At 41.7% G+C, this 15,299-nt stretch overlaps 2 protein-coding genes across 6 annotated transcripts in view; one reads left to right on the top strand and one right to left on the bottom strand.

Moving 5' to 3' along the window:
- Nucleotides 1-858, bottom strand: part of kifap3a (kinesin-associated protein 3a) — a 34,846-nt gene extending 33,988 nt beyond the window's left edge. For both annotated transcript variants that reach the window (XM_071486573.1, XM_071486574.1), the window contains exon 1: nt 719-858. In XM_071486573.1, coding sequence (XP_071342674.1) covers nt 719-759 — 41 coding nt within the window. In that variant the 5' untranslated portion in view covers nt 760-858. The remainder of the gene's footprint in view (nt 1-718) is intronic.
- On the top strand, nt 804-14,764 carry ntmt2 (N-terminal Xaa-Pro-Lys N-methyltransferase). 4 transcript variants are annotated; one of them, XM_071486578.1, is made up of 7 exons: nt 804-942; nt 2,316-2,381; nt 3,053-3,142; nt 4,685-4,888; nt 10,133-10,305; nt 12,505-12,757; nt 14,338-14,764. In XM_071486578.1, the coding sequence occupies exons 4-7, from the start codon at nt 4,690-4,692 to the stop codon at nt 14,592-14,594; spliced, it is 882 nt and encodes a 293-aa protein (XP_071342679.1). In that variant the 5' UTR covers nt 804-942; nt 2,316-2,381; nt 3,053-3,142; nt 4,685-4,689; the 3' UTR covers nt 14,595-14,764. The 4 variants fall into 4 exon arrangements, with proteins under 4 accessions (XP_071342679.1, XP_071342681.1, XP_071342680.1 ...); XM_071486580.1 differs by lacking the exon at nt 804-942 and adding an exon at nt 1,295-1,370; XM_071486579.1 differs by lacking the exon at nt 804-942 and adding an exon at nt 1,687-1,791.
- Nucleotides 14,765-15,299: the final 535 nt, after the last annotated feature.

Consider the following 15,299-nt stretch of genomic DNA (forward strand, 5'->3'; position numbering starts at 1 on the left):
AATATGATGTGTTTCATATTTTTTCATATTTCTGTTATACGAAATAAAGCTGCTATAGTGAATCGTGAAATGTAAATTTCATTTTATTTAGGCCGATTTTACCAAATGTTTCAGGAAAGGTGCAATCATTCTCTAAATATGGATTTTAAAATGTTACCAAGTTGATTTTTCAACAGTAAAACCGAGGAAAATACGTAAATAACTGCATCAATCTTCAGACTGTTTCAGTGGTGAGTTACAACCTTAAGCACGAAAACAGTTCTTTTCCCATAAGAATAAACCATGACAATAACCACGAATTGATTATTCATCGTTATCAATGGTTCAAAACGTCACAAATTGATTTTGGTTGTGTTTTTTCTCCAGTTTCATATCGCTGTACCGTCAACTGACTGATTTCTCTAACACACCTTCAACAGACATACCGGTAACAATTACCGTTAGCGAACGGTAAGCTAACGGTAAGCTAACGGTAAGCTAACGGTGAGCTAACGGTAGCTACTGTTAGCTATGTCTGGTTGATCCTGCCAGCATTAAAATGAACTCTGGTTTCAGACTGGGCTCCGTGGTCGGCTAGCCTTGCAGTCATTCATTTAAATGGCCTGCCTTGTTGTCAGTGAACAGCCGAGCATCCCGCTGGCGTGTGTTTTACCGACCGCTTAGTTTCCGCCACAAACGTGAAAAACGCGCTAACAGCTTTCAAGCTAGCAGCCGTTACCTCTTCAGATATCGCGGATCTCCTGCTTGTGAATGATCCATTTTAGATAATAAAGAAAAGCCACATCACATTCTCTTCTGATGCTGGTGGAGCCCGGGGCGGATGTTATTTATCTCCTCAGCTTGTTGCCAGGGCGGCGACGCAGCGTCCGCGGTGCCCGGGGAGCGGAGACTGCTGCCGCCCGTAGGCCGGAGGACCAGGCTGCTGGAACCCTCCTGTTCAAGGTACAACATCCTCCTCAGCCCGATTGAGCTGAATCCTCTCAGGTGTAATCTGTGTTCAGTCATCTCAGGTGGAGTTTGTGCAGGTTCCCTGGAACCAGACAAGCAGCAGGGGTGTAGCCAGATTATTAGAGAATAGGGGCCTCGGCTTCAGGGGCCTGAGCACCGAAAAGAGCCTGAATTGGCTGCTTATCTTTATGCATAGAGGTCACTACAGTGTACAGCTGCAATTTTCTGCAATTTTGGGCACTGCTGCATAGAGTCCACTCTAGTGGAAGCTATTGCACCATCCCATATAATAAAATCCCATTGGCTGGTCATTGCAATGGGAAAAAGTAGTCAGTGAAACCAAGATGGCCGACAGACAGGTGGAAAGACCAGACACCTCGGCTAGTTCGGCTTCTACCTTCTATAAAAAGATACCATTGCAGGTAAAAAATATATAACTACATCTAGTAACATCTAAGGTGACATATTATGTAAAGATTTTCCAAGTTTTGATTTTATATTTGGAGGAAATACAGATTAATCATCTGTCCACTCAATTGTACATCATGCATCACTAGCTATGTTTCAACTTCAATGCAATGTCAATTACTACCAACGTTGTTCTTGAAAATAATTCATATCCTATAATGTTTTGGCTGTAAATCAACTTCTTTATGTTTTTATCATGTAATTTGAGTTTTTTTTTCTATATATCCTTATATTTTGTGGAGCTCAAAAAGACAGGCATACAGGGTAATAGAGGAGTCTCCAGACTCAAGTGAGCTTCTGGTAGCAGTGATGAGGAATGGCAGCCAGTACAGACAGGTGCAAGCAGAGAAGTAGGATCAAGCAGTGATAGTGAAGGTGAGGAGTCTAAGCCCCCCCCCCCCCCCCCCCCCCCCCCCCCCCCCGAGATCCGGTATGCCCCCGGAAACCACTGGCCCCAGCTCAAGGAAGCAAAAAACGCCAGCAGATGCCAAGATGCTGCGTGCACACGAAGAACCAAGTACATCTGCATGCAGTGTCTTGTAGCTTTGTGCCCCGGATGCTTTGGCATAGTCTCAGAAATGAGCAACAAGCATGATTTGACAGGAAATATGATACATGCTATAAGATACTATGAGAGAATATGCTCAGTTCAGAGAGTTAACAGTTTGGAGACTTGACAAGAATACAGTATGATAAACACCAGTTACAGTCAAGATTCTATGAGGATCTACTGTTTTTTAAAGAGACTGTGGTAGTGGAACCAAACTCTTAAATTATTAAACATGTGATCACTTAATAAATTCTGAACGTGAAACTAATGTTGTTTTCAAAGAAGAGAAATTCTGCTTCATTGCTGCTGTTATTACAAAAATAAAGCAAAACTGTCGTTCCTGTTTTAGACTGGAATCTGTCTGCAGATGTGATGGATGGTCTGGCTGCAGGCTGAAGTCACAGAGGCCACCAAGGTGAGACAGGGTTAGATAACACTGAACATGACCGGGAGTAAAAAAGGTCTGTGAACCTGAGGTTTGTTACACTGCATCTTATGCAACCTGGTTTTAGCTTAAATTTCCTTTTGGCTATTTTTACATTGTGTGTAGAGCTGCAGGTCCACAAGTGGGTGACACTTGATTATGAAAATTCATGGAAACAGACTGAAATGATCTCACAGCACAGAGAAACATTTTTCATATGCGTTTTGGAAACTTTATAAACCCGAGCAACTTCTCTGATGAACTCCACACCAGCCATGTATCACCTTTATTAAAGTTAAAAGTGAGAAATAAACAAATGACCAATAGTTGGAATAGATACTGTAACTTGGTAAATTTGCTCTCCAGAGAGTATTTGCTTGTCTCAGCATATGTCATTCTCCACCTACACTACAGCTGATGTCACCTGTCTAAATTTAGCCGTTGGCTTGTGATGGATATATCAGAATATTATTTGTGTTAGGGGCCAAAAATATACAGTATTCCCTGGCCACTGACTGAAGTATTTCTGGTTGTGTGTAGATCATTTTTTGACAGTGAAAGATTTGCACTTAGTTTTAGACAGAAGTCTTATGTTGTGTTTTCCTCAACAAAACAGACACTATCTCCATCTTAAACATGTTACCTATCCATTTATTTACTAGGTCAAGAAAGGGAGCTTCTAACAGCTAGTTAAGCCACCAACCTACTGTAACCGGACCTGAGGTCAAAAGACAAGGTGTCAACCTGAAGAGGTCAGTAAGAGTGACACAAATAGCTGGTAAGACGACATTCAGGCAAAACTTGAACAGGATAATTCTGGTGTTCTTTTTCTATTGTCAGCAAATGTAGCTGTATTCTTCACTCTAGCTGTTTCTCATTGCTCCCAGTCTTTATTCTAAGCTATGCTAACTATGTCCTGACTTCAGCTCTGTATGTGACACAGAGAAATGAGATTTATATCAATCTTCTCATATCACTCTCAGAAGGAAAGTGAATTAGCAAAATGCTGAACTATTTCTTTACTATTGCCCTCTGAGTTCTGAGTGGTACAAACTGGGGCTAAGGAGGACACAAGTTGTTTAATTTCATTGGGGGTTTACAGTAGATCTCTTAAAGGTCCTATATTTTCCACTTTTCCTTTTTTTTTCTTAATTGTGGGATTATGTTTTCTACTTTGCAAAATAAATCCATGATTAAAGGTCCTTTATTTTACATTTATTTTCTGACTTTTTATTTAAGGTGTTGATCTCCATCAGAAGATATATTTGAGGTTTTAAGAACTAAAAACCATCTCAGTGTAGTTTTACATCTCTTCGCTCAGGCTTCTCTCTGGAGCTCTAGTAACAACAGTTCAGCGAGCCAATCAGAAGAGAGGCTTGGAGCCCCCTTCTGATTGGCTGACTGTTTTCTGAATGAATAAATAAAAATATAGCAGATTTCAGGTAAACACTCAGAGAAGCTAAATCCTGCAAGGTTGGATGGTGGGTCCAGGTGGGCGGGGCTTGGGGCATGGCTGACAGAGGTGACTGCTTTGTTGTGACATCACAAAGTTTCAGAAATCCTGACGGCTGGTTTTAAGGCTCAGTGTCTGAATACAGGCTGTGTGCATTTCTCTGTGGTCTGAGGCTTTGATACTTTCACAGTATTAATATAGAACCTAGACCTGCTTTATAATCAAAAAAGACTTGGCCATCTACCTTTATACAATATGTGACCTTTAAGAACCTAAATGACTTTATTATGGATTGTAAACAAACATGGCAAAAAAGCAATACAATGTTTGGTTTGGGTCTGTGTATTAAGGAAATAAGATGACTGACTTCTGAAGGACTGTGCTAGTACAAAACAGGAACCATGTATACAAACTTGAGAAGACGTTGCTAATTTTAGGACCACATCATATGGCAGCAGGGGTCTGAGGTCGGACTCTCATGTGCTGCTGGAGCTTTCTGCCTGAAGTCAAGTCACCTTTGAGCATGCTTGTTGCTCCCAATAGTCTTTAGACAGAAGGAATCTCCCTCCATGCCCCCACCCCCTCCTCCTTCAGTCCTCCAAAGTCAGTGTCCCTAGCAGGTGATCTGTCAATCTGGTGGGACGTCCTGAGCACTGCCCTGTGAAAAAGATCTCTGCTGATCACTTGAACGCTGACCGAGACGTGCTGAACACACAGCTAGACAGATATAGCAGCAGCTGGAGAAACAGTGTCCCAGACGGGCACCGTAGCACTGCGTGTTACTCTCCTCTACCATCGCTCAGTCAAACTCCCTCTGCCTAACAAACATCCCCACATACAGCCAAAATGGAGATTTCACTTGAAGACGACAGCGAAACCTCAGCAGCCAACTTTGAGTACAAGGGCGCTCATCAAGCCTTCAGGGATCGCTGGAAAGAGACGGATGACACCATGTGTCGCCACAGCATGTCCTTCCACCTGCACCACACGCTGAGGAGCGAGTTCTTCGCCAGCTACCTGTACCTGCTGGAGAAGACTCCTGTGGGTAAGAGGGGCCAAACAAAGCTCCATTCTCACTAAAGGTCAGAAGGTCAAGATTTACAACTTTCTCTTGACCCTTGATTCTAGGATTGGATTGGGTAGTGACAAGGCACACTGGTGGTTTAGCATGTTTTGGTTGACAACAAATCATTTTGCATTGTTGGTGATTGTTATTCAAAGCATACAATATACAGGCAACTATTTTATTTTATTTTTTCCTTCAGTGGCACTGATATTCATCAAAAAATAAACTTATAGGGACCTAGCAATAAATATCTTTATTTAGTTTCGTTAAAGTCACATATTCAGTATCAAGTCAAACAAGTGTCAAGTTGATTCTGATTTAAGTCTGTGCTACATTACCAACAATAGTGTCAAAACATTTGAAAAAATCCAAGCAGCAATGATGTTCACTGTTCACCAAGTTGATTTTCATACTGTAGGGAAATGAATGGAAAAGAATGGCTGCCAGGAGGGTAGAAAAGTACTTTAGCATGTTATTAATTTCAATAACATGCTGAAATTGCTCAACAGTAATATAAACTAAATAAATACTGCAAAATACTTTTTATATTTTTAATGGTATTATTTATTGCTCTATATATACAGTCACTGGTGTTGCCAATACTCTGGTTTAACCTTTTGCAGAACAAACATCATCAACAGTATAATAATAATATATATTATTATTATTATATTATTGTTGTTTTGCAGACACTTGTTCATGATATTGATAATGGCTGGTTGCATAATCAAGTGCCAAAAGACTGTCTAATAGGCTTCATAGAATGGATTGTAACCTCTGCTGTATCACTTACTATGACAAAAACTGTTTACACTCATGTGACACTATCCGACACTGATTAGGATCAAGTGACATGTTGACATATAAAGAGCTAATGTCCTGCTTCCTTTTCAAACTGCCCTATGTTCTACAGGCTCCATAACAAAATGTATTTTCCATTGCCCTTCACTGTTGCAGCTTTGCCTGGTCCACTTGTAGTTAATGATGGTGACTGCTAATGTGAGCTAATGTTAACAAAGTGTATTTGGGGCTGCAGGTGAACATCCACCTTGCTGGCTAAAAATGATGATCCTTCAAACTGTAAACACGGTTTATACATGTGCACGTGGGTGAACTCATTTGCCTGTGCAGCCAGTCAGTTGTGTGGTTAACAGCCTCACAGCAAGAAGGTTCTGGTTGTGAACCTGCCGGCCGAATGGGGTCTTTCTGAGTGGAGTTTGCATGTTCTCCTCATGTCTGCGTGTGTTCCCTCCAGGTGCTCCAGCTTCCTCCCACAAGCCAAAGACGTGCAGGTTAAATGGTGACTCTAAATTGGCCATAGGTGTGAATCTGAGCGTGAATGGCTGTTTGTCTCTAGATGTCAGCCCTGTCTGTGACAGACTGGTGACCTGTCCAGGGTGTACCCCGCCTCTCACCCAGTGTCAGTTAGGATTGAATCAAAGCAAATAAAATTTCAAGCAAACAAAATGTTACTTTTGCTTTAAAATATGAGGAGAAAACCCTGTGTCATGTTTCTGCTCTTCATAATGAATGATGAAAACCCTGAAGTAGAGTGGGACTGTACATGATGTAATGTATGAATATTGTGCAGAGTTGTTGGGTTTGATTTTACTTGATCCCACTGTAGCTGAAGCGTTCACACAAGGGAAACTCTTTCTTAACGAGTCACCCAAACCCTAACTCAGTGTACATTTGCTCATGAGTGGTAGCATGATCCTGATTCTTCCTGTGTCAGGAGTGAACTGACAAGCCTACAATGCATTGTGATAGTACTCTTCATTGTTGAAGGTTGTAAGTTTGAGTTGAACCTAATCCTCTCCAGCCTGCGTGCTTGTCCATCATGACAGCACAAGCTGCAGAAACAGGAGATCCTCACCCGCTGTCCATTCTGGCTCAAAGATGCCTCACTTTCTTCCCACTAACTTGATACACGGCCCATTAATGGCATGGCATGTAAAGCATGAAAGCAGTATCTCATGTCAGTCAGCTCTTTACATGACAGTCACAGGGCCGCGGTCGGATTATTTACAGCCATGACAGCTTAAAATGGACTGAATGAAACATATATTTTTTATGTCTTAATACAGAAAATGGCAAATCTACCTAAAATAAATAAACAGTGGCAAGAAAGAGTTTATGGATCATTTGGAATAACCTGCTTTTCTGCATTAATTGATCATAAAATGTGATCTGATCTTCATCTAAGTGTAGACAAACAGAATGTGCTTAAGATGATATCACACAAACAATCACAATCTCTTATGTCTTTGTTGAACACAGCCATTAAACATTTACAGTGCTGGTGGACAAAATAAGTGAACCCTTGGATTTAATGACTGGTCGAACTTCCTGCCGCTCAGACCTGCGCAACATTCAGGAGGAAGTTTGGATCATTCTTCCTTATTGAGCTGCAGCACTGACATATTCTCAGGATGAGCTCAGTCCACAGCATCTCTACTGGATTGAGGTCTGGGTTCTGACTGGGCAACTTCAACAGGTGGATTTCATTAGTCTAAAGTCATTCTGTACAGATTTTCTTTGATGTTTTGGGTCATTGTCCTGCAGCATCAGCAGCTTCTCATGAGCTTCAGCAGATGGACAGGGTCCCTGACATTATCCTGGAGGAGACCTTAATAAACTTGGGAATTCATTTCCCCCTCCATGTTGTGGAGCTGTCTTGGCCCAGAGGCAGCAGAGCCCCACATCATGATGCTCCCTCCACCCTGCTTCACTTATGGGATGATGCTTTCAAGTTGGTATTACACCGTACATAGAGCTGCATGTTCTCCCCAAACAATTCAACCTTAGTCGATAAAACATTTTCCCAGTAGTGTTGTGGAGAGTCAAGCTGCTCTCTGACAAACCTCTGGGCTGCAGTGACCTTAGTCGACTCATGCACAGACATGTTAACCAGCTCCATTGATTCCTTTCAACCTTCAGTTACCTCACTGATTATTTTGTGTGTTTTTGGAGTCATCTTAGCCGGACGCCCACATGTAGGGAGAATAACCACAGAACTAAACCATTTCCATTTATTGACAGTGTGTCTGACTGTGGACTGATAAAGATCTCAACTCTTTGAGATAATAGATTGTGTTTGTTCATAATTGTACCTTAGATAAAGAATGGAGGCAATTCCAAAGGCTTCACTTACTTTTCTTGCCACTGTTCTCTAATCATGTTGTCAATAGATTGAAACTTAGGCCTAAGACATCAGAAATAAAGCTGGATCTTCAGACCCTGTATCGTTTGATCAGATGTCTCAGATTCAGGTCAGGTCATCCTTTTCTGCAGCCTCTAATCAGCTGGTCTGGTGAGAGATAGATGGACACAGTGGCACTAGACTGACTCTTCCTTGGCAGACGTCTACATCGTCACGCTGTCTCCCCTCCTTCTCGGTCTTGCTCCATGTTTCTATACTTACCCCTCCTCTGAAAGCCTTCCTGAGGGGTCACATGACACATAGCTGCACATTCTAGTTACTCCCATCACACCTGACGCCATGAAGAAATCCGTATTTCATAAAGATGTGGGTGCTTCCCTGGACAGTCGCAGTTTGATTTGTCTGTTTCTTCACCTTGTTTTCAGCGAGACCTCAGTGTGCTGAATGGTTCTGTCTGTTTCCTGGCTCTCTGCCTCGTCCTGATGTTTCTAACATGGAGGACGGAGTCCAGCTGGAAATAAAAACCCCCTCTCAGTGTTTCACTGTGGTGTCATGAATTCTGCCACTGGAGATCCTTGACAAGCAGATGGACGTTCCCCTGTGACCCACGCCTCTCCAACCCCTACACGCCAGGAACGTGTCGTCTAAGCCTTCGGAAATGTTGCGTTCATTCTGCAGGATTTATTTCAGCTCAGCAGAACTGAGATAGTGAAAGGTTGGGATAGTTTAAGAATCCAGGCCTTAAGTTTCCTAATGTCACAGTATGTCACTGACATTATATACAGGTGAGGTGTTAGATGCAAATACTCATTAATAAGTGAATCATCATGTTATTTTATATCATAAAACAGCTGAGCGGAGTGTAAAAGTAGCACAGCATGTCCTTATTTATAGTCTTCTGGTGATCTAATTATCATTCTACATGTCCTTTGAGACTGTGAACAGTGATTCTCTCCATGCAGAGCGGTGCGCTGTCATGTCCTATGTATTGTTACAAACACCCTGGTCCTGGTTCCCAGTCACTCATCTAAAGCTGTAATGACTAGTGTAGCTTTATGTATGTAATCATCTTTAACCAGTCTTTAGCTTTTGTTGTTTGATGATGATGCTTGTTGGTTTGTGAGTCTGGTTCACACAAAAGTATCTCAACTGCTGGTGAGGTTGTCATGATATTAGCTGTGGATCTCATCCAGAGGAGGTGTCATTGATCTCTGTATCAGCGCCACCATCAGAACAAAATATCTAAAGATTTAAATCATGAACACATTTTTCTAAAATGTACCGTGCACCTTCACGCTCCCCAGAGGATGGAGCATTTTTTATTTTGTATGTACGTACGTAATGTAATGTTGTGCCACCCACAGGTCAGATCTTACATTTTTTGCCCCGTTACTGATAAGACTCAAAAGATGCATCCTGATTGATGCACAGAGATAACGTTGAGTGTTTTTGCATTTGTAAAGGTTAAGTCCCATATTTTACACTTTTCCTGTGTTTTATTCTAAGTGTTGATCTCCATCACAAGATATATTTGTGGTTTTAAGAACCAAAAACCATCTCAGTATAGTTTTACATCTCCTCTCTCAGGCTGGGGTTGGAGCGTGGTTGACTGCTTTGTTGTGACATCACAAAGTTGCAGAAGTCCTGACGGCTGGTTTTAAGGCTCAGTTTCTGAATACAGGCTGTGTGCATTTCTCTGTGGACTGAGGCTTTGATACTTTCACAGTATTAATATAGAACCTAGAGCTGCTTTATAATCACAAACACATGGACATCTACCTTTATACAATATGACACCTTTAACTTTTCTTTCCTTCTTCGTCCTGTCTTTCTTCCTCACAGTAAACACTCGATTCATGCAGATGCAGCTATTATCATCCACTGGCAACACTTTTGTCATGTGGCTTCTAAAGAACATTCAGACCTTTATTTTAGTTTTTAGTACTTCTCATCCTGGTTATTAGTGACTCTTTATAGAGTCATCAAGTGACGAGTAATGACCAGTTTTAAGAATTATTTTAATTGGTGTCTTTTTCCTGTCTGACCATGTGTCCTAACAGTGAAGCTGTTCCCGGTCACGTGTGAGTACATCAAAGGAGAGAAGCAGTTTTACTACCGAGCTCAGCGGTTCTATGAGGACGTGCCTGCCTCGGAGGAGGGCATGATGGGAGATTTTGTGGAGATATGCAACGTTGATCTGGAGGGCTCCCGGCAATTTCTGAAGAGGTTTGTGGTGAGTCCAGCTGAGAGACACAACATACCGCCTCACACTCAGTTTCAATGTAGATGAGAGGCTCAGTCTGCTGCTGCTCCATCATCTACACGTTTTACTGTGGCCTCTGATTTCTGTCCGTCAGTGTATCCATTTACACTGTTGTAGCTGTCTGTGAATATACATGTCAGGATCTATTTTGGACCAGGAATTCATTGTCCTTACTGTATGGGCGGAGGCCTCAGTGTAGTTTCTAATAGTGGCACAGACTTGATGCCAGGCCCATAAACATCCATTCAGAACCAGCAGCTGTCCAGCACTTTGTACTATGGTCATTTTTATGAACACTAATTTGTTCACAGTGGAAAAGTGAATGTTTTTATATTTTTTCTTTGTAAAATTAACTATTGTTTCATAAATCACAGTGTGGATGTTGATGCACCATCTACATTTGTAAACCTCATATACAACTGAGAGAGACTGAGTGCTAATTCGGGGGAATGGGTTTGGCCCAGAGACTGGGTTATTTAATTTTATTCTAATTATAAACTGCTAAGACTGGATACTTTAGAGGAGCTGCAGATGACTAAGTGGCCACTTTTTCACTGGTGCAAATGTAAACACAACAAGCCGTGATTTAACACAGCTCAGTTGTGACCCAGTGTTCAGGATTACTGGTTCATGCAGAACATTTAATATGTGAAATATCAGTTTCTGAGATACAGAGTTTGATTTATTTCAACAAAATATATCTAAATTTCACTAACAATCATTGCAGAAAACTAGTTACTTTAATTGTTCATAATCTCTGATGATTTAATTTGATTAGTTGATTGGTCTATAAAATGTCATAAAAAAATGTTAGAAATAAAATGTTATAAAAATGCAAATTCTAACATTTCAGAAGCCTGAACCAGCATGTTTGGCATTTCTGCTTTACACATATAGACATATAGAATTGGTAATCTGTTGTTTTGGCTTAGAGTTGATTTGGTTATTATACTCCACTCCTGTGGTATACGTTGGCCATCAAGTCAATGAAAGTTAAAAACGGATGTAGCTTAATATGCCAGATGTTTTACATTTTCTGTGGAGTTGATGAAAATGTCAAGAAGTTATTTGCATTATTTGTCAAAGTTATAATATAAATATGATCATTATCGTTCACCTGGCTACACTGTTCATCAACCACCAGCGTGACTGTGCTGTGCATGAATATAAATTACTGGAACATTGTATTAAAGCTAAGTCTGGGTTGAAAAACAGCAAACTTTCCCCTTAATCAGGCCTCACAGCGAAGTGACACAGTGTAACATACCAACCCGATGACGAGAGCCCTTGAAATGTTGCACTGCATTACATAATCAAGTTTACAAGCTTTCATGTCACCTTATACTTGTGTGGTACATGTTTCTTCAGAGTGATATATCTGCAGTTAATCTCCAGTGAGAGTTTGAGTTTTTGTTTGTGTTCATCTAATGTCCAGAAACTGATTTTTAACTTTTTTTAACTCCTCCCTGAATGATTAGAGCCTCTTCCACCAACTCCTTTATGTGTGCTCAGCTTCACTTCATCATCCCCGGCTGTGAACAAGCTCCTGTTTAAACCTGACATCTCCATTAAAAATAAGTGTGGCAGGAAAAGATTTAGAATACACCCAGATTAAACAGAGCTACATACGCACACAGAAATATGGCACTAATTCACCGAAACCAGGAAGCATCCTGTAACAAGCACGGAGCTCCTCGGGGCCCCATCTTTCATACAATCACACACTGGGGCCCCTGATGTGGAGGGGTTGGAGTGAGGTCAGAATACCAAATGAAAAGGAAGAAAAACCAGCATGATTCGGGTGAGGAGACTTTTTGTTCCCCTGTGGTAAAGTTCATAGTTCTGCTGCCCTGAGGAACTGAGGTCTACTAGTTTGTGGTGTCGGTGCTTTTGAGGTCCAGAGGCCTGACATCTGGCAACACAGAGAATAGTATAGACCTCTCTATGACTTACAGATATGGTAATAACATGCTGCAGGGAAACAGAGATTTAAGTGTACATTTTGTTGTCTGTGAAACATAAATTCAGGTCTTAATTTTCATGACAGCCTCAGTTTTATTACTAACAATTGCCTTCAACTGAGGTATTTTACCAACATGTGTCCCCTGAATAAAACTCTAGATACAGCTTCAGCTTGTGCAACATTTATGTACGTTTTTCCACCTACAGGGTCCTGGTAAGGCCGGCACACACTGTGCCCTGGACTGTGGCTCCGGGATTGGGCGCGTGACCAAAGGTGTCCTCCTTCCTGTGTTTGAGAAATTGGAGATGGCGGACATGATGGAGCACTTCCTGCTCCACGCACACGAGGAGTACCTGGGCGACGACGCCGACCGCATCGAGACGTACTACTGCTACAACCTGCAAGAGTTCACACCTCCGAAGAGCAAATACGACGTCATCTGGATGCAGTGGGTGGCATGTGAGTATGAGGGGTGTCCCTGTCTGCAGTCTGAGAGATTTGAATGAAGCAATGCCTCTGGAGACCTGGAGACTCCTCTCACTGTGTTGTGTTAATTCAACCATCCCACCAGACTATATGTCGATTTTGGACACTTACGCAAAACAGATTTAATACCAATGTTTTGTGAAAGCAGCTGTAATCAACATTTCAATAATGCAAAAATGAAGAATGTGAAAACAATGTGACAGTGTGAAAACCCACAGAGAATAACCAGCTGAATCTGCAGCTTCACGGAGCATCGTATTGCGTTTCAGCTCCTCTTTCAGGATCAGAACTTTACTGTTCTGGTTTACTCTCAGGGTTGTTGTGGACCAGCAGCAAACAGCAGACACAGTTACAGAGCAGATATTTCACTCAGGAGCTGGTTGAGACCAAAACCAGAGCTAAAAGACAGGGACCTCCACTCTAAAAGAATGATCATGTCGCTCTGTAACTGCTGGATGTGTAGAGGTAAATAAGCAACCGTTTACTAAGTTCAACATATAAACTTAGAAGGTGTCATCATTGAGTTCACAACTTGTTTCTGTTGCTCCAGTTGCCAAGAAAATCAGTTATTGCAGGTTTAATTATTTGTTTCTACTCAATCTTTTTGGGATGGATGACAGTTATGTCAAATAATTCATAGTTCAAGTCTATCAGGGTCTTGTTCACTAAGGAGCGTACGAGGGAGGATGAGAACAGAGAGATTGGTGCCCGTGGGCGTCACACCAGACTGTCATGATGAAGAGCAGTTTGTCTGCATTTCAACCCTCAGCTGAAAAGCTTCAGACAGAGGTGGAAATCAAAATTCACTTTTTCAGTTCAGCTTAAAGATTTGTTGTCATTGACTCTGTAGTTCGTTCACCTTTTTTTCCTGAGCTAATCACCGTTCAGATGCTCTTCAGCAGGTACAACAGTAAGTGAAGGCGTCTCTGCTCAGAGGGCCTGACGTTCAGTGCTGATTCAGACATAAGGTTAATAGCTCAGCAGCATGTGATTTATGACAGAGTTCAGACACTTCAGATAGAGTATGAAAGACTAATATAATGCATAAAATCAGGCAGCGTGTCTGAGCTCAGCGTTAGAGGCAGAATAAGAATCTCAAACACCCAGCTGGAGCCTTGACTACAACTGTTCACTGTTCCATTGAGTTGAAGGGGTTCAGCATCCAATCATGGACGCCTCCCTGTGTGTTCTGGTCATGTCCAAATGGAACAAGACTCTGGGACAGTCCCAGAATACACTGGAGAAGTTATTTATCTCATCTGGCCTGGGAGGATCCAGGAGGTTCTGGGGAGAAGATCTTCTGGCCTGATTTGCTTGGATGGATGCATGGGGAAGAAATGGAAAGACAATCTTTCTCTCTTTTTTTATGTCAGTACCTGACTTAACCACCAGACTGCAGTAAATCAGCTGCATAACACAATATAATCTGTTTTTACGTGTTTTTAAGTGCTGTTGACTACAGCTACCTGACCAGGTTTAAGCTACTGGACACAGATCTGCAGGGACCAGTTTCTCATGTGTTCTTTTTGTTTCTTACCTGTCTTCTTCTTCAGGTCACCTAACGGACAAGGACCTGGTGAACTTCCTGTTTCGATGTAAGAAGAGCCTTCGTCCAAACGGAGTCATCATAATGAAGGACAATATGGCGCGGCAGGGCTGCAAGCTGGACCCCATCGACAGCAGCATCAGCCGCCACCTGGACATCATGAAGAGCATCATCGCCAAGGCCGGCCTGGAGGTCCTGGCTGTGGAGAGGCAGGAAGGCTTCCCTGATGTCATCATGCCTGTCTGGATGATCGCTATGAAATAGAAGTGACATTATTGCTGTGAAAAGATTCTGATTGTTTTTTGCTTCATTTGTCAAAAACTAAGAGGAAAATAAACCCCACAGCTGAATTCACATGTTATTCCAGATCTGTTAAAATCCAGATTTGTGACGAATTCTCTAAAAACTACAACAACATAACAAAAAAAAACAAACCTTCACAATGTCAGCAGGAGATAAATCCTGACACAGCAGCGTGGACAGCCTGATGGCACCCTGGGCGATTTTATGGCGACGGGAGCATTTTTTTTCCTGCTTTGTGCTGAAGTGAAATAAAACTTCAGTGGAACATTAAACTTCTACAGAAGCACTCTTTGCGTCCGTGAATGCAAACTGTAATTTATTGTCCGCCGACCACTTCCAGGCTTTGTGTCGTGATGACATCAAACATCAGAGCCTCAATTCTCTGTGGGAGAAGCTTGTTCCCGTCTGAACCGCGGGGATCACTGGAATAACGTGAATTTTTCTGTTGGGTTTCTCCTCTGTGAATGACCTGTATCCATTTTTGACTAAATCAAACATGTTACACTGTGAGTACAGCATGTCAGCAACAATAATGTATTATGTTAGATTAGGATTTTAAAATGATATGGCTTTACATGTTTGAATATCTAGTATCTAGATATGTTATTTGGATATAATAATAATGATAAGGCACCGGGTTTTGACAAAGAAGATCAAAAGATGATC

This window comes from Trachinotus anak, unplaced genomic scaffold, assembly GCF_046630095.1.
Source record: "Trachinotus anak isolate AG129_WGS33_773 ecotype Australia unplaced genomic scaffold, CSIRO_AGI_Tana_v1 ptg000010l, whole genome shotgun sequence".
NCBI classification, from domain to species: domain Eukaryota; kingdom Metazoa; phylum Chordata; class Actinopteri; order Carangiformes; family Carangidae; genus Trachinotus; species Trachinotus anak.